General features: G+C 41.9%; 2 protein-coding genes across 2 annotated transcripts; both read right to left on the reverse strand.

The window, feature by feature from the left end:
* Positions 1-14,077: 14,077 nt before the first annotated feature.
* Positions 14,078-16,010, reverse strand: LOC147388879 (uncharacterized). Its single transcript, XM_086419663.1, has 2 exons — positions 15,049-16,010; positions 14,078-14,747 (listed from the first exon to the last, which is right to left on the reverse strand). Exons 1-2 carry the CDS (start codon positions 16,008-16,010, stop codon positions 14,078-14,080), a joined length of 1,632 nt encoding a protein of 543 aa, XP_086275789.1.
* Positions 16,011-17,537: 1,527 nt separating this feature from the next.
* LOC147388880 (uncharacterized) lies at positions 17,538-18,707 on the reverse strand. Its single transcript, XM_086419664.1, has one exon. It carries the CDS (start codon positions 18,705-18,707, stop codon positions 17,538-17,540), a length of 1,170 nt encoding a protein of 389 aa, XP_086275790.1.
* Positions 18,708-19,440: the final 733 nt, after the last annotated feature.

The following is a 19,440-nucleotide window of genomic DNA, read 5'->3' on the forward strand; positions in this document are numbered from 1 at the left end:
CCACATAGATAATTGATTTTCCTCAGATACCATACCTAATCAGAATGAGTTTACTCAGGGTCGTCATTTGGTAACCATGAGGATTTTTATATGCACGACACCTCGATAATGAATCTAATCATAATTCCCTAACAATCCTATGATTCTCAATATTTTACCAAATATAGAGCTATAGAGCTAGAGTAAACATTCAATGACTCATTTTTGTCTTTTCCTCCAACTTCATGATTAGAGTCATTGATGACTGAGTTGTTAAATCAACAACAATAGTTCATCCAACAACAACAATAGGACGTAGGCTAAGCCTTAGTCAGCATAAGAACTCAATTGAGTCACCTAACACTATCTTTAGAAGAAGAAAATTTTGATAAATTCAAAAATGAGGATATCTCCATCCTAGAAAATCTACCATTCTTCCAAAATAATCTTAGTGACCAATTCTACTCTTTTGAAGATTTCGATGATTGTCCATCAATAATTGATAATCCTGTCTCAATTGAAGTTCAAATTCAAATCAATGAGGTTACAGTTCCAGTCGAAACAATGATGGAAGTCCAACTAGGTTAGCTTATTGTGTCCTTATAAGAAATAGAGAATGACCAATTTTCAAATAAGATAACCCCCAAGAGCCAATCAATGTTTCAAAATTCCAATGAGTTAACCAATGTTTCAAAATTCCAATGAGTTAACCAATTGTACAAATTTGACTAAGGAAATTGATCCACCATCAGAGAAAACTATTGTTCAGGAAGAACTAAAGATGAACTCTAATTTGTTAGTTATACCATTCAGACCTCTACTGATCTAATCTTGTATCCCATCCAGTTTATCCTTTCACAAGATAGTGAAGACCCTGCCTATCTTACAACTTTTATTCTCTTAGGAATTACGATAGTTGAAAACTATTTTGAAAAGGTGATGACACTAAGAACTGAGGATAAATGAAGGATGTTAATCATTTTAAAAAATCATTTTCATGTCCCAACAATAATCAAAATCTGTCTGCCTATCATTTGGGTGGGAATTCAATTGCCATGTCTATCAAATTAGATGTTAGGAAAATTCCTAAAAATTAGACTTTTTTATAGGTCCAGCTGAAGACGTTAAACTTAACCCTGCTTGGGAGGCAACCCATGTGCTTTTGTTTTAATAAGTAGTGTAGTTAGGAAACAAACTATCTCTTAAAAAAAATTCCAACTCTAATCCCTTTCTTATTTTCTCCCTCTTCAAGACAACTCTCAACCAAACTAATCAATCAGTGCTACTAGGACTGTAGACTGGTCAACAATTGTTGATTAAGTAACATAGATAGATGTTGGCCTATATTGAGGAAGGCATAGGTCAATGAAAGTTCGGATTCAGATTAGGATGGGTTTCATTATTAGATTAGGATGTTTTTAGGTTGTTTCTTAATTCTTAGGTAGGATTTTATTTATGCAAAACTGTTTCAAAAATTATAATTATTATAACTTTCAATATTTTCAACTCAGTTGTAACAAGATTTTGCACATTATGCCAATCTGTTTTAGGTGTGATCTAACATTTTTCTCTCTTTCCTCACTACTTTAATATTGATGACAATATTTCATTTAGGTTTGGGGGTATTAGGTTAGCTCATAATTGCATGTTTAATTTATTTTCAAAATTTAAAAAAAAAATATTAAAAAAATTAAAATAAAAAATATCAAAAAAATTATACAACACTTTCAGAAAATTTTCTTCAAAATCTTTGTATGTACTTTTTACATATGAATTTCAAATCTTAGGCTCATGTCCTAACTTTTGATCATAAGTTCTTTTTGGTTATTCCTCATTAAGAAAATCATAAAATGATTACTTTGAAAAATTCACTTCTGATTGAATACTTGAAAAAAAAAAAAAGATTTTAAGGAATAGAGTGTTAGGGGAAACCTACTCTAGTGAAATATGATTTATTTGTCTTTTGGTTGGCTAGTTAGAAGAAAAACAGAATTGGAGTTATTATCACTTGAACAGCAACCATAGGATTAAACTGGGTACTTTGAAAATGACTACCTTTTTTTTGTAAAAAGAACACCAGAAAATGGTGAAGTATGAAAAAGTAGAGAAAATAAAAAATAGAAAGATGCGAAAAAGATTAAAGTAAAGTAAAAAAGGTTAGAACTAAAAAAGTACAAAAATGAAAGGAGTCCAATGAGATTAATTAGTGCAGTAGGGTAAAATCCGTCAATGGTAAAAACGTGAGTAAACGAAAATATCACAGATAAAACCCCTTTGAGGTATTAAAGTGAACATCCACACCTTTCACAATCCCATATAAGATGCCTAATTTCAAGTTAGAACTTAGGTAGAACCGACTATTCTTAGCAATTAGGAGGTGAAATCTTATTCCTAAAATTATGATGCGTTTAAAAAGAAAAAAATTAGAAAATCGCATAAACAATAAAGTTATCTTTGAAATTTTCTAAAATGAGAAATAAAAACTTAGAACTTTGTTCAAAAGTAAATGAACTTTGACTGATTTATAAAATGTCATTATGTTTGCATTACATACAATGATTTTCAAGTTAATATCTTAAAAATATTTTGAATTTTGTAGGTATATTTTCTACAAACCCTCACAAGTCAAACTCGTCCACTAGGAGTAACCTACCGGTTCAAGGGCTTGCTGTATTCGCTAAGTGCAGTCGAAGTGCCTACGAAGTGGCAGTTTTACTGTCGAGGGACTAGAAAAAAGATAAGTTTGGGGGTGTGATGAGTGTTTTGAAACATTGAATTATAAGCACGTTTCTCAGACATTTATCTTGATTTTTGTCTCAATTTCTCCGTATTAAGGTAATAATCATGATAAGTCTCGAAACAACATGTTGCATGTTAATTAGGCTTAATTATACATAAATAAATTTATTTACTAGATAAATTTAATTATGTACATTTCTTGTGTTGAAAATCAATATTTTGGAATCAAAATCTTAATGCAAAAGCATTTGGGTCCACTTTGGAATGTCCTAATCCTTAACTCATGTTTTCATATTTTATCTTTTTGTGCAAAAAAATGAAGGCTACTTTTGGACTCTTCTACACATATTTTTCACTATAAATAGAGCTTCAATCTCTAGAGAAACCCTCCCTATTGATTCTCTTATCCAAGACTCCTCTAATCTAAAGCTCTTTGCCTCTTCTCATATATTTTTATATTTTTATTTTCTAGTTATTTTCTTTTTAGCTAAATAGTGTTGCAAGAAATAGAAGAAGAAAAATTTGTAAGTTTTTCCATGAAATGAAGAAAATTTCTTTCATTTCTTATCTTTCCTCTCTTGCAATGACATTAGGCTAAACTCCCCTCCATTGGAGAGTGGAAAAGCGTAGAGCAAATTCTTGTGTTGTTTCTAGTTTCATACCTTTCTTTTATTTAAAATGCTCATGAGTTCTCTTTAAGATTTCTTGTACCTTTTATTCTTAATATAAATAGTTTTATGTTTAGATTAGATTAAGATAAAGTATGCTTAAACTAGATAATTGGTAGTAGAAATTTCAAGGGATTCTACTTTGTTTATGTTTCGTTATTTGATTTTATTTGTTAAACTTTCCGATCTAAGGAGCTAACACGAAGTCCTTACGATTGAGTTATAAAAAGGCTAGAGACTAGGAATTGCTCATTAACATGTTCTAGGTAGATTCACCTTCAATGGTGCTTTAATTTCATAAGTTTACTTGCTTTTAATTTCATTTACTTTGGTTCATTTTCTAGCAACTTTAAATCTTCTTGATAAGCTCAAAAATACAAAGAAAAATAGTTTTAATTCATTTTGATTAATTCAAATTTTATTCTCCTAGCTTAACTCTACTCTCCCTTTCTCTTGGGTTTGATCCCCTACTTTCCCCACAAGTAAGGTAAAAGTAAGATTAATATTAACTCTGGTAAGAAGAACTACGATAGTCCCACCACCAAGCCATTTCAATGTTAAACCACTTTATCCAACATACTTTCCTGTATAAACATTGGTGAATCCCAAGAAGCTTGGAGCATCCATTTGAAGCAAGGAATACATTGTGATGAAGAGGATTCTCTCAACATGAAAACCTCAGGCACTATTTTGGTAGATCGATCAATTGATTCTAGTCCTTGTGAGTTTTTCTTTTATTAAATTTCTCTTTCTTTAGCAAAAATAGATTATTGGTTCCATCCCAAAATCAAGCTCTTGAGAAGAGTTGAGGACTTTACTCAAGTGAACAAGGTTCTAAGTTTTTCAAAAAGTAAAACTCAGAGTTTGAATGAGGTGCTACCTAATTTGCATAAATTGGCAAGAGAATGTCGTTCTCTCGATCTTAAGGTTTAGAATTTGTCTTAATCATAAAAATTTTGTGTAAGATATCGAGGTGAACCATAAACCTTCATTTGATAGCAGAACCTAAGACTTAAGAGTAGGGTACTTGATAGTGGATGTAGCCAAGTTGCCGAACCACTATAAATCTCGTGTCTTCTTAACGATTATGTATTATGCTTAATTTTATATGAATGTCATGACATGCACATCACGCATTAGATAAATTGTCTATTTTATGAATATATGGTGTATGATATGCCATAACACCAATTAAATTAATATTGTGCATCTCCATCATCGTAGCATAATCGAGACCTAATTTAATTTCGTGGGGTTGTTTTAAAATAAAAATTTTATTTTACCTATTCACCCCCCTCTAGGTTTAGTCATGGTACAAAGTCCGTAATTTCAATTGGTATCAGAGCGGGTTGCCCTAATTGATCCTATCGACTTTGAATCATGTCTAAATCCGAGAAATGGAACTCTACTCGACCTCCCATATTCAATGGTATTAAATATGCCTTTTAGAAAATTAAAATGATGATATATATCAACTACCTAAGTAAGGACGTGTGGAACATGATAGAGGAAGGTTGGAAACTTCTTGTTAACACCATGGAAGTTAATGGTGTCTCCACTACTGTTTTGAGACCATTAAAGAATTGGTCCGAACAAGACAAGATTATTAGTAGCAATAACTTCAAAGAATTTAATACTATAACTAGTACTATCTTCAATGATGAATATCAAAGGATAAGCACGTGTATGTCGACTAAACAAACTTATAAAATCTTAAAGGTTGTATACAAAGGAATTAGTATTATTAAGAAGTCTAAACTCCAACTCCTTAGAACTCAATTTGAAAACATTAAGATGGAGGATAAAGAAACTGTCAAAGAATTCTACCCATAGTTAAGTGAAATATGCAATTACATATTTTATGTGGGATAGTCTGTCCCACGGGGTAGAATTTGTGCTAAAATTCTTAGATCCCTACCTAAGAAGTTTGCTTTTAAAGTCACCTCAATTGAAGAATACCGAGATGTGGAGACAATGACAGTTGAGGAACTCATGGGTTCACTTACAAATTTTGAGCTCCTTCTCGAAAGTCATCCCTCTGAAGGGAAGACTTCGGTCCTTAAGACCTCCTCGTCCAAGGCACCATCTAAATGATCATCTCGTCATCCTATCGAATCCTCTTCCCCAGATAATACTAAAATCACTTATGAGGAAGATGAAAAGAGTGGCCTTAAAGAAGAGGACTTGGCCTTGCTTGATTCAAAATTTAATAAATTCTTCAAGAGGAAATCTTCCAATAGCACTGGTAAAAAGAGCCATCCGGTCGATAAACGACCAACAATAGGAAAATACTCGTCCAAATCTAAGGAAGATCCTGAGTGCTTCAACTATTATGGAAAAGGTCATTATTCCATTGTCTGTTCTTCCAAGCCAAAATATAAAGGTCCTCAAAGGCCTAAATCTAAGAAAAATACTATGAATGCAAAAGTTACGTGGGATGACAACTCAAATGAGTTGGGAAATGAGGAAAAAATATCATTGGATTCTGAAGACTATAAAACTCTTCGAATCCTTATGGCCTTCACCATAGTCTCCATCCTTGATGAGGATGAAATAAAGAAAGGACTAGAATCTGAAAATCAAAATCACCTTCAAGAGACCTCTTTCTCTGATAAAGAAAGAGAAGATGTTGATAACAATGAACTCAAATTTTAGTTAGTATTCGATCAACTATTCATTAGTCATGTGGAACTGACCAAGAAACATGGTCAAGAGAAACTTAAAAAAAAATAGTGGCATGCTTTAATATGATCAAGTCAGTGAAGAAAAACACTCCCTAGGGCTTCAATGAGAAGTTATTAAAATTCAACTCGCAACAGCCCTAGAGAGATAGTTTAGCATGCTCTTTATATATAAAAAAAAAACCATGATTGAGAAGAATAAAATGCTCGCAAATCTTTAACAATTGAAAAACCTTCTTACTATGGCAAACTCCACTATAGATTGTCAAAACCTAGAATTATCAAACCTTTGTAATGAAAGCAAAGGTCTTAAGTTTGACGTCAATGAGTTGTAAAAACAAAAGGCTATAGTTGAGCGTATTTACACATAAGGAAGTTTGGAGATAGAAAAACTTCTAGGAGTTCAAAAACCCTATGGGAATAAAAAAGGCTTGGGCTATAATAAGTATACTTCTATACCACCTTCATCTCCTACTGTGTTTGTTCACGGAGAATCATCAAATACAAAGAAAACTCCAACAAAGTCATCACAAGCAATTTTTGTGGTAGAATGGGCCACATGAAATTTTAGTGCATCGAATTTAAGACCATCTACCATGCAACCTAATAGGCTCCTATCGACAAATCCCTACTAGTTTAAAAGAAGAAGCATGATGAAAGGAAGTCTCCACTACAACACAAAGTTGAAAATGCTAAGAAAGAGGAGTCTTCCAAATGGAAGGGAACTAATAATTCATAACATCCTAATTAGAACAACAAAATTGGGGAACTTTTCAAATAGATTACTCACTAGAACATAAAGGCTAAAGAACTTGTAGAGTCAGGTAAAGGCAATCAAGGTGTACAACACCCCATTTTTGCATTCGCCTGCTTAATCAACTCGTCAACCCGATTGCAACGGTTCCCAATGATGGATGATTATTCCAATGCTTTATTTTGTTACCATATATGTTTCAGAAATCCGGATGAGGTATCTCGAACTGACAAAACTATAGAAACCACGCTACGCTAGGAAAATATAATCCCAAAACCTTAGAAATCATCATTTTTCAGACTAAAAGAAGCTTCACGATAAAAATCACTAAAAAATGACCAAATTACCAAAATACCCGTAACCTTAAAATATCCCTAGATCCTACGTTACGCTTAGGAAAATCCATTCAAATACATAAAATAACAAATCAAAACCAAATAAATCATTTCGTCAATTTTCACAGAATTCGACAAAATTACGAAAATGCCCCTCATAAAGTTCACGACCATTTCACACAAAAAATTTCATAAATAACAAAAACCAATATTTTCATTGATTTCCTTATGAAAAATTGATTCTAAAACATCCTAGAAAGTAAAAGACCGACTTAAAACGTGAAAAGTCCTTTCCGAGGGTAAAACAGTAATTTCATAATTTTTATAATTAAAAATTTCAAAATTAATAAATAAATATTAAATAATTAAAGTAAAACATTAATAAAATTAATTTAAAATTTGAACCAAAAAAATCGATCAATTAGGCTCTCAAGCAAAATTGTTGATGGTTGCCAAGATATTTATTCAAGGACCCCTCCATTTGGGGGTCCAAAGAATTAAAGATATAATAGAGGGGGTTCTCCAAAAAATTAAATTCAATCAAGTAAGACTAAAGTTAATATATTAAAGTCAATCAAGTAAGACTAAAGTCAAAATTAAAGTCAATCAAGTAAGACCAAAGTCAAGATATTAAAGTCAATCAAGTAAGACTAAAGTCAAAATCTTAAAGTCAATCAAATAAGATCAAAAGTCAAAATCCTAATAGAGTTCTAATTAAATAATAACTCTATTTAATAGAATTCTAAATAAAATATAACTCTTTCTAAAATAATTCTAATTAAAATATAACTCTACCTAAAACAATTCTAATTAAAATACAACTCTACCTAAAACAATTTTAATTAAAATATAACTTTGACTAAAAGAATTATAATTAAAAACTAATTCTGTCTAAACAAACCCTTAAAAAATTCTATAAATAGGGGTCCCTATACCCTATTTTCGTATCAAACCAAAAATCCTAAGAGAAGTAGGTCAAAAAGCTTCCCTAGCCTCCCATAAATCCTAATTTTGAGGCCCCAACTCCTTACCTAACACCCATACTTCGATTTTAGCTTGAAAAACACTTAGAAGCCCTCAAAAACACCCCAAAATCTATAACAAATTCGAAGAATCCAGATCTAAGAAAGAGAAACCTTACCTCAGAGATCAGAAATCAGATCCGGAGACAGAACGAAGCAAGGAGTACGGTACAAGGAGCTGTTTTATCAGATCTAAGGGAATAGAATCGTTGCACTTCGAAGGTAAAATTTTTTTTATTTTTTTTTATCTAAATTTTTTATTAGCAATGTAGTCTTATTTGGGATAAGTAGAGACCTGCATTGGCTGGGCGGGGTTGGTGCCTAACACCTTCCAACCCTATAATGTGATATCCGGATTCAGTTTTTCTTCAGTAGATTAGTTTTTTTTATCCATTTAGAGTCAGTATTCAATTCCTAGACCGTAATAACTAGGTGGCGACTCCCAAACCTCAAAGATCAAAAGTGGATCCGTGCACCCCGCGGATCGAGGGCGCTTTCAGTGACGACTCCATTGGGGATTATTGAGGATCAGACTTGAAAAACCCCAAGTATAGGAAGCATTGCCAGTGGGACCTAGTTTTGATTTTGTTTTATTTATTATTTTTATCATTCTTTTGGCTCTATGGTTGGGTGGGGTTGGTGCCTAACACCTTCCAACCCCGTAATGTGATCCCCGAATTCAATTTTTCTTCAGTAGATTAATTTTTTTTATTCATTTAGAGTCAGTATCCGATTTCTAGACCGTAATAACTATGTGGCGACTCTCAAACCTCAAAGGTCAAAAGTGGATCCGCGCACCCCGCGGATCGAGGGCGCTTTCAGTGGCAACTCCACTAGGGATTATTGAGGATCAGACTTGAAAAACCCCAAGTATGGGAAGCATTGCCAGTGGAACCTAGTTTTGATTTTATTTTATTTATTTGTTTTTCTTATTATTTTTATCATTCTTTTGGCTCTTGGTTGATCATTGATTGGGATGTCGAATATTTTTGTTGGACACACCTTTGGTATGGTTCAATTTGGGGTCATTCATAATGACCCTAGATAATGCAGGATATCGAAGGATAATGACATGGGGAATGACCCATTTGTATTATTTGGATTATTGGGTCTGTATTATCCTTTATTAACATCATTCAATTCGATTTTGAATGCCTTGATTTGGCATATGATTTCCTATGGTTCAACCAAGGATTATTCTAAAAGACCCCAAATAATATGAGACTTCAAGATAACTTTATTAAGGAAAGGGTAGTGATTATTGGACCATGTGTTTTATTACGTGTGTAGATTTTTTTGATTTATTTATTTTTATTTTTTAGGTATGATTGATATGTTGTTTGACATTAAAAAAAAAAAAACAAAAACAAAAAAACAAAAAAAAAAAATAATAATAATAATAAATAAATAAATAAAATTTGTTTGTTTATTTTAGGCGAATTTTGTTATGTTCGTCAATAACAAATAATATAAAAAAACAAAAAAATAAAAAAAAATTGAGGTTCTGTCAACAGTAACAACATGTTGATGTAAGTGGTGTGCCGTGTGTAAAATTTATCTATTTTTCTTCCCACACCATCTTCTTAAAAGGTTCTGCACTTGAGTTCATCGTCTTTAACAGAGACTAATTCTATCTCTCTCCATTCGATCTGTTGGAAATCAGTTCAAACCGACTTGAAACTCCATAAATCATCGTTTTCCTCGTGATTTAAAGATGAGAATTGTAGATGCACGAAATGGCTCTACACTTTCCTTCTCTTTAAGCTCGGGGGGACCTGCAAAACAGCCCACTCCGACGATCAAGTTAGCAAAATTGATCAGTGTAGTGTGTTTTAGAGAAGGAGCATTCGAACCTATTTTACTCATAGTTTTCTTCCTTATATAGGCGTTCAACTTGATCGTTTTCTGCGCCACCCCTTGAGGTGACTTGAGGTAGTTAGCTTACTCCCTGACATGTCAGCTGCAGGAGTTGTTGCAACTGCCCTATCGCTTCTGAGAAAGTCAGAGTTGGTCTGACATGACGTGGGTGGTTAGAACTGACTGTCTATTGCAGGCTTATCTGTCAGACCTGTCATACCGACCTACGAGCTGATGGCATAGCTCCGAGCTTGGAATACATGCATTCGTCGGAGTTAATAAACCGAACAAGAGTCGTGGTTTGTCCGACCTCAAAATCATTATCCTTGGCCCTTTATCAGAGCCACGTGTCGGTGCTCAAGAATTTTCCCCCACAATACCCCCTCCCGAGGGCTCGGGCAGCATGATCGGGAACTCGGGAATATTAATAACGAAAACTGACACGTGGGTGCCTCTTATAGGGTCATAGCTAAGATTAATGGTATCTTTATGGCGAATCGTTACTTAAGCTTTTCATTTTTCGAGGGCGGCGGTCGGTCGGGCTGTTATCGTAGTGTGCGTCCTGCCTGTTGGTTTAAACGGCGCAATTATTGCACAGAGTACGCGTGGCGTCCGGTTAATGGCTCAATTCTTGTGCGAATTTCGAACGGTCATATCGGGTTGTCCAGCAATTAATGCCTCATCATTATGGGCTTAAAAGGCCCCAGCTATTGATTTCGATCACGCATCTCGAGGCTTCTCAGGCCTATAAATGTCCCATCCATTTCCCATTTTCATTTCCACCCTCATCTGCCTTGCCGTTACTCTGCCCAATCGTTCTCTCGCCACCCTTCAGTCTTTTTGGACGTTTTCTGATCGTGCCTCGCTACGCCGTCGCCGTGCCATCCTACCGACCGCTGTTCAGAGACCAGGAGTTTCCAACTTCTCTTTTAGAAAGACGCAGCGTAGAGGTAATCCGGTCAAGGTCCCTCCTCTCTCCTCTGTCCATTCCCTTTCACCTTCTCTCTTCTAAATGGCCAAGGGGAAAACCTATTCCCCCGCTCGCCCTCCGCTGGGCACCGTCCGGGATACTTTCGGTGTCCCTAGTGGCGTGCGTCTGTCCTATGTGGACGAGACCTCTGTCCAGCGTGAATGCCCCCCAGGTACCTCGGTGGTATACTGGGGGCAGCTGAAGGCTGGCCTTCGAGTTCCCCTTAGTAGGCTAACTCGAGAGGTCCTGAACTTCTTCAGGAGGGCTCCCGGCCAAATGAGTGGGAACTTCTTCTGTCTCATTCAAGCTTTCGAGCTAATGAATGAGAGGCTGGAAGAAGGTCTGCAACTCGGTCTAGCGGACATTAGGGCTCAGTTTGCCCTTAAAAAATGCCCGAGTAGACCGGGTTTCTTCTATCTTTCCAAGAGGAGAGGGAAGCCGTCCCTGATCGAGCTTCCCGACTCGGATAAGGAATGGTTTTTATTCCCTATTCAGCTGTCCGGACAGTGGGAGAGTGCTCCCGGGGACGAGCTCCCTCCCTTGACGCACCATTCCTTCAACCCTCATGGTGAGTCTCGCTCTGTTCTTATTATCCAGTTTTTTTTATAGTCTGTATTTACTAGGCTCCTGAGGCTAACTTTTCTCCGCTATGTCCGCAGGTCCTAGCAAGGACAAGTTCTCTGAGGAATCGGTGGTGATAACGCACTTGTTATCGAACCCCGACCTTTTCAGTCACGTTACCGAGCTTCTGCCACCAGCACTTCGCCCTTCATCCATGGCTCTCCAGTCCAAGCGTCCTCCACCAGTCCTGGGATCCGATTCCGAGGACGAGGCTACGGAAGTCGCGCCCACCCTACCTACCGAGGCCCTGAGGGTGGGTGGCTTTGCTTTCGAAGAAGAAGAAGATCACCGGCCTCTTCTTAAGAGGCTGAGGAGGGGGCCTCATCCTTCTAGGTCCCCAGCACCAGTGCCGGTGCTGCAACTACCTCCGCCTCCCGCCGCCGACGAAGCAGGCCATCCAACCGAGCCATCGCACACGTCCTCGGCTGGATCGGCCCGAAGGGAGAATCAGCCTCTCCCTACCCCCTGGATGGTACGCCCATCAGTCAGGGGGAGGCCGGTGTCGGATAGGGACTCGGCCTTATCCGACCCGGCCATAGCTAGGGCTATTTTCGATGCGTCCGTGCTTCCGCGGGACGTTGAAAAAGTACGCCGCAGTTTTGTTGGTGACTCAGCAAAATTCTGCAACGAGGCGTTCCGAGCTTTGGCTATGGTAAGCCTCTTACTTTACCTCGATATTATTTCTCTGCGTTCGTACACCTCTAACGCTTCTCTTTTTCTTCCTACTAGGCCCAACATGCCATGGCCAAACTTGTCGAGGCTAGCGACAACTCCGCGCAAGACCTCAAGGCGGCGGAGGGCCGCATAGTTCAGCTCCAGGCTGAGAGGGACATGGCTGCGGCCAGCTCCCAGAAGCTCCAACAAAGCTTGGATAGCGCACTATCCGAGCTGGAGCAAAATAAGGACCGCCTGGCTCTGGCAGAGGGGAAGATTTCCTCACTTGAGGAACTAGTCAAAGCGAAAGAGGCGGAGCAAGAGAGAGCTCTTCAAGACCAGCTCAACTATCTCCAGGCCCAGCTTGACTCCTCGGAGGAGGCCTGGGAAGCGGCCTACAACAAATTGAAAGCCAAGCTGAGGAGAACCGAGGCGGCAGCAAAGAAGCCGGAGGTGATCCCAGAAGTGGTAGCCGCCGTGGTCCAAGACCATTCGACTGCGCCTGCCGAGAGTCAAGCCCCCGATGAAGCCGAAGTCGCGCCCGAAGCAAATACTTAGCTTGTCGTTCGTTCTCTCTTTTTTTTTTTTGTTGGCACCATTTTGTAGCTTCATATGTAATCCTAATGTAAATATATAAATGTATATATTTTTCGTCGACTCTCGTGCCTTCTTGCTTTCTCTTTTTTGTTTTTCTGTTAAGGCATTATACTTAGAAAGAACAAACGGAATAATTAGCTATACCTAACTCCTTAGGCTCATGCCAGTGAAGATCCGGAATTCTGACTCTAAATCAGATTCCGTATTAGGGACCAGGTTTTTAATTTCGGATGAGTTCCTCAGCTAAGCTCGGCCATTTGTTGAGGGGTCGAGGCTTTGTCTTTGGACAAACTCCTTAGTTGGGCTCGGCTCCTATGGAGGGGCCGAGGTTTTCCTTTAAACCAACCCTTCTGCCGGGCTAGGTCCCCGTGGTGGGACCAAGGTTTTTCCGTCGAACCAACTCCTCAGTTGGGCTCGGCTCCGATGGAGGGCCGAGGCTTTCCTTGGACCAACTCCTCAGTTGGGCTTGGTCCCCGTGGTGGGACCAAGGCTTTTCCGTCGAACCAACTCCTCAGTTGGGCTCGGCTCCGATGGAGGAGCCGAGGCTTTCCCTTGGACCAACTCCTCAGTTGGGCTTGGTCCCCGTGGTGGGACCAAGGCTTTCGTCCAAACCAACTCCTCAGTTGGGCTCGGCTCCTATGGAGGGGCCGAGGCTTTTCCTTAGACCAACTCCTCAGTTGGGCTTGGTCCCCGTGGTGGGACCAAGGCTTCCCTCCAAACCAACTCCTCAGTTGGGCTCGGCTCCTATGGAGGGGCCGAGGCTTTTCCTTAGACCAACTCCTCAGTTGGGCTTGGTCCCCGTGGTGCGACCAAGGCTTTCCTCCAAACCAACTCCTCAGTTGGGCTCGGCTCCTATGGAGGGGCCGAGGCTTTTCCTTAGACCAACTCCTCAGTTGGGCTTGGTCCCCGTGGTGGGACCAAGGCTTCCCTCCAAACTAACTCCTCAGTTGGGCTCGGCTCCTATGGAGGGGCCGAGGCTTTTCCTTAGACCAACTCCTCAGTTGGGCTTGGTCCCCGTGGTGGGACCAAGGCTTTCCTCCAAACCAACTCCTCAGTTGGGCTCGGCTCCTATGGAGGGGCCGAGGCTTTTCCTTAGACCAACTCCTCAGTTGGGCTTGGTCCCCGTGGTGGGACCAAGGCTTTCCTCCAAACCAACTCCTCAGTTGGGCTCGGCTCCTATGGAGGGGCCGAGGCTTTTCCTTAGACCAGCAGGCATAGGCACAAAGATGGCTTTATTGATAATATTTCTTTAAATTGAATACATTCCATGGTGACTGAATCTCCTCCCCTGCCGGCGTCTTTAAGTAGTAACGCCTGTTTCCCCGACCTTACGCACGATGTATGGGCCTTCCCAGTTACAGCCAAGCTTGCCGCTATTGACTTCCTTGGTGTTAGAAAATACCTTTCGTAGAACCATATCTCCGACTTTAACCCTCTGGGACGCACCTTCCGGTCATAAGACCTCTTCAACACTTGCTGGTACCGTGCCAATCTTTCTATGACCCTCTCCCGTGTCTCATCCAACCAATCCAAATTTCGTGCCACCAATTCGTCATTGAACTCGGTCTCGGCCACTTGCGTCCTTGTTGTAGGAACCTGTATCTCGGTTGGAATAACGGCTTCTGTTCCGTAGGCTAGTGCGAACGGAGTAAATCCTGTTGCCCTCCTCGCCGTGGTTCGGTACGCCCAGAGGACACTATGTAACTCGTCTACCCATCTTCCCTTGTGTTCCTCCAGCTTCTTCTTCAAGTTTGCAAGGATTGTCTTATTTGATGCTTCTACTTGGCCATTTCCTGTGGATATCTTGGCGACGATTGCAGAGAACGGATTCCGTATTCCTTGAGTACGATTGCACGCGATTGCCCTTGAACTGAGTTCCATTGTCAGAGATTAGTGCATAAGGATCCCGAACCGCGTTATGATGTGCTCCTACGTGAATTTGATAACTTCTCCTCTCGAATCCGTGTAAGGGGAACAGCTTCCCCATTATAGTAAAATAATCCGTGGCTACTAGGATGAATAGCTTGCCCCCCTTTCCCCGAGGTAGAGGTCCCACAATGTCCATTCCCCATATTGAGAACGGCCAGGGTGATTTCATAGGATGGAGTTCACTGGCTGGCTGTAGATGCATGGGAGCATGTTTTTGGCATTGATCACAGGTCCTCACATACCTCTTACAATCTTCCTGCATCCTTGGCCAGAAGTAGCCCTGATTGATGACCTTATTGGCGAGCGAGCGTCCCCCCGAATGATTGCCACAGATCCCCTCGTGGATTTCCGCCATTATGAGCTCGGACTCTTGCTTAGCAAGGCATCTGAGGAGTGGTCCCCCGAAGGACATCCTATACAGTTCTTCCCCAACAAGAGTATATTTCCCGATCTGCCGAAGCAATTTTCTGGCTTCCCCTCTGTCTACGGGCAGAACCTTTGTGCGCAGATACTGAGTGAATTCTTCAATCCATCCTGGCGTTCTTTCGGCCTGCGCGCACTCCCTCTCCTCATGTTCGATGCTGGCTCTAGGCAGGTATTCCACTGGTAAAGATCGTCCCTCCGTCTCTCCTAGCATTGAGGCAATGTAAGCCAACGAGTCCACATGCCTGTTCTCATCCCTGGGTATCTGGCATATCTCCACTTGGTCGAACTTCTCAATCTCCCGTTTAACTGAGACCAGGTATTTCGCCATGCGTTCGTCTTTTGCTTCAAATTTCCCGTTACACTGGTTTGCTATAAGTTGGGAGTCGGTACATAGCTTTACCCGGCCGATTTTCAACTCCCTTGCCATTCTCAGCCTGTGGATAACTGCCTCGTACTCGGCTTCATTATTTGATGCCCCATACCCGAGTTTGATTACCTTTTCCAACCTATCATTGCTCGGTGTTACAATTACTATTCCCACCCCCGAGCCTGAGTAATTTGACGATCCATCGACAAAAATTCTTTCTCCATCCTGCCTGCTTGTCCCATAGCTCCACTTCTTCCGTCCCTTCGTCTTCATTTTCCAACTCTTCCCAGTTCGGATCCTCAACCGGGAAATCGCAAGGAAATTTGCCAATACCAATACCTGCCCCTTTATTGCTGTCCGGGACTCAAATTGTAAGTCGTACTCTCCGAGGATTACAGCCCACCTCGCCATCCTCCTCGACTTTTCGGATCTGTGCATCATTCTTTCAGCGGGGGTCCGTCACAACCCGGATGCGGTGGGAAAGGAAGTAGGGCCTGAGCTTGTGTGCCGAGTAAACGAGCGACAATCCCACCTTCTCCGTCCTGGTGTACTTAACCTCCGATACGCCCAACGTTTTGCTAACGTAATAAATAGGATATTCCCGTCCCATTTCAACTTTAAAGAGAACGGAGCTTACCGAAGATGGACTGGTCGCCAGATAAATCCCCAGCTCCTCTCCTTCTTCCGGAGAGCTAAGGATCGGTGGCTGCCCCAAATACCTCTTTAGGTCGCTAAAGGCTACCTCGCACTCCGTACTCCATGCAAAATTCTTCTCCTTCTGCAATAACGCGAAGAGCGGGCGGCATCGATCGGATACCCTGGAGATAAACCTGTTTAGCGCAGCTATTCTCCCTGCCAACTCTGCACCTGCTTTTGGTTAGCGGGGCTCGGCATTTCTACCAACGCCCGGATCTGGTCTGGTTTGCCTCGATACCTCTCCTGGTGATAATGTGCCCGAGGAATTTCCCGGAGGAAACGGCGAAGACACACTTCTTCGGATTCAACTTCATTTTGAAACTCCTCAGCCGATCAAATGTTTGCTTAAGGTCTGCCAGATGGTCTCCCGCTCTCTTGCTTTTTACCAACAGATCGTCGATATATACCTCCACAGTCTTCCCGATCAATCCTTCGAACATTTTTGTCACGAGTCTCTGGTAAGTTGCCCCGGCATTTCTCAAACCGAACGGCATAACTTTAAAATAGAACAACCCTTGCTCGGTAATGAATGATGTCCGTTCCTGGTCTTCCACTGCTAGGGGGATCTGGTTATACCCCGAATATCCATCCATAAACGACATTCTCTCATGTCCAGCAGTGGCATCGACCAACCTATCAATCCTTGGCAGCGGGAAGCTATCCTTTGGGCACGCCTTATTCAGGTTCGTGAAGTCAATGCACACTCTCACCCTTCCATCCTTCTTCGGCATTGCTACTATGTTCGCTATCCATTCTGGGTACTCTACCTCCCTGATAAACCCGGCCTTAAAAAATCTTCTCGATTTCCTCATTCACCCCCTGCCTGAGGCGCGGCGACAGCCTCCGTGGCTTCTGCCTAATAGGTCGGAAGCTTCTCATCACACACATTTAACCTATGACACGCCACCGACGGGTCTATCCCAGGCATGTCCTCCAATGACCATGCGAATACATCCTTGTTTGCCCTCAGAAGTTGGAGTAGTGCTGCCTTCTCCTCCTGCAACATCGTGATACCGACACTAACTATCTGTCCTCCATCGCCCCCGAGATCCACGGCTTCGACTTCCTCAACTGTTACTCGCTGCTCGCGCGCGGCTGCTTCTGTAATTGCTACAAAGATTCATTAACAGTTGGAGTTACCTTTCTCTTCTTTGGTGGGACGGCCTCGGTGCCGCCTCGGTCTTGCTTCAAAGCCAGGTGAAAAACCTCTCTGCGCCATCTCCTGATCTCCCCTGATTTCCATTATTCCTTCCTTACCCGGGAAACGAATAACTTGATGATAGGTTGACGGGACTGCTTCATCTCGTGTATCCATCTCCGGCCCAAGATCGCGTTATAAGCCGAGTCTGCGTCTATTACCACAAATCTTGTCATTACCACTTTAGACCCTGTTGAGATCGGGAGAGTGATTTCTCCTACCGACCTGCTAGCGGCACCATTGAACCCATAGACGAGGGTCGGCGTCGGCTCCAAACTACCTGAAACCCCCATTCTCTTAGCCACGCTTAGGAAGAGAATGTCCACTGCGCTCCCCGAATCCACCAGTATTCTTCGCAGCTCGACGTTTCCCACTGGGAGCGCGATTACTAATGCGTCCTGATGGGGCCCTGCCGTCCCCCTTAGGTCACTCTCTGTGAATACGATTGCCCGGGGATCTGGTCCGTGGTTTGTTGTTCCAACTACCCATACTCCTGACGCCACACTGTTAACCCCGACCATGTGTCGGATCTTTTTTACCTTTTCTCGAATCTCCCGCCTGGACGGCACTTCGGCCTCTAATAAACCTGTGATGGTATGAACTATCCTGCGCTCTTCCGTCTCTCGACGCCCCCCTTTAGCTGGCCTTCTTTGCTCGGGCTTTCGCTCGGCTCTCTCGGTAGTCTCCTCTCTTCTCCTTCCTCCCGCGGAAACATAACCCTTGAGCTTCCCTGCTTCGATCATATCCTGGATGATATGGCGCAGCCTGTAGTAGTCCTCAGTAGGGTGATCCTCAGCCTCGTGATACTCGCAGAATGGTTTTTCGGGTTTCCCCTTATACCCCCGTGGCGGCTGAACGAAGTCGGGCTCCCCCCTTATGTGCCTCAGTATCACGGATAGTTTTTCATTGAGCGGGGTATACACCCGGCCTCTTTTCCACCACGACTGTTCGTTCGACTCTCTCCGCCTTTTCTTACTTCCTTCCACTCCGGGGTGGGTCGGTACCTTTGAAGCGTCTACTCCTCCTTCGCTGTTAGCCACTGTCTGGGTGCTTCTTCTTCTGCCCTTCACAGACTCTTCCACCAGGATGTACTTTTCCACCTTCGCATACAAATCTTCTAGACGAGTAGGATCGGACTTGATCAAGGACTCATGGAGCCGTGTTCCCGGGATCACCGCAGCGATGCACGCCGCGCATGCTGTGACCTCGTCCATGCCCTCTACGTCCAGGGCTCTCGTTCGAAAACGGGTTACGAACTACCTAATACTCTCCCCGGGCTCCTGTCGAAGGTTAAATAGAGTGTTAACTCCGACCTTCTTCCTTCGCAGGTGCACGAACTGCCCAACGAACGTTTCTTCCAGTTCGGAAAAGTTCGTAATGGACCCAGCTGGTAAGGCCTGGAACCACATCATGGCCCCGAGCCTCAAGGTTGACGGAAACAGCTTGCAGAGCAACGGATCATCATTTTGGTACAGCACCATTTGACTTCTGTAGTGCAGTATATGGTCCATGGGATCTCGCGTCCCGTCATAATTTTCAAACTTTGGCATGTGGAACGACCTGGGTGGTTCTGACTTCATTATCGCCTGCGAGAATGGAGTCCCTTTGAGTTCCCGAATTGCGTTCCGTACCTTTTGCGCGGGATCCTTTCCTCGAGCGAATTCCTCATCCCTTCTTTTGAGCATCTCCTCCACTTCCTTCCTCGTCATGGTTTCTTTAACTTCGGAGCTTCCATGCTGCGTTTTTACTGCTGTTGAATCTTCAGTCCAATCTACCTCCGTTCTTGCCGCTCGAACAGGATGGTCGCTACTCTGCTCTGCCCCTGGGCCTTCCTCGGTCTCCGCACGCTCGCCTAACCTTTGCCTGAGCTCTTCGTTTTCCCTTCTTATTTTCACTATCTCATCATTTTGTTTCTCCAGCCCCCTGCGCATTTCTTCTCTCATCTTT

The sequence above is a fragment of the Akebia trifoliata genome, chromosome 12 (genome assembly GCF_017979445.1).
Source record: "Akebia trifoliata isolate Shusen 1 chromosome 12, ASM1797944v1, whole genome shotgun sequence".
Lineage (NCBI taxonomy): Eukaryota > Viridiplantae > Streptophyta > Magnoliopsida > Ranunculales > Lardizabalaceae > Akebia > Akebia trifoliata.

Bases quoted from the DNA above. Each gene is read 5' to 3' on its own strand.
- LOC147388879 (XM_086419663.1), bottom strand. From the start codon at position 16,010: ATGGCGAGGTGGGCTGTAATCCTCGGAGAGTACGACTTACAATTTGAG. The intron at 14,748-15,048 runs GTATGTGAGGAC...AATGGAACTCAG, and splicing joins ATGCAGGAAGATTGTAAGAG to TTCAAGGGCAATCGCGTGCA.
- LOC147388880 (XM_086419664.1), bottom strand. From the start codon at position 18,707: ATGGACGAGGTCACAGCATGCGCGGCGTGCATCGCTGCGGTGATCCCG.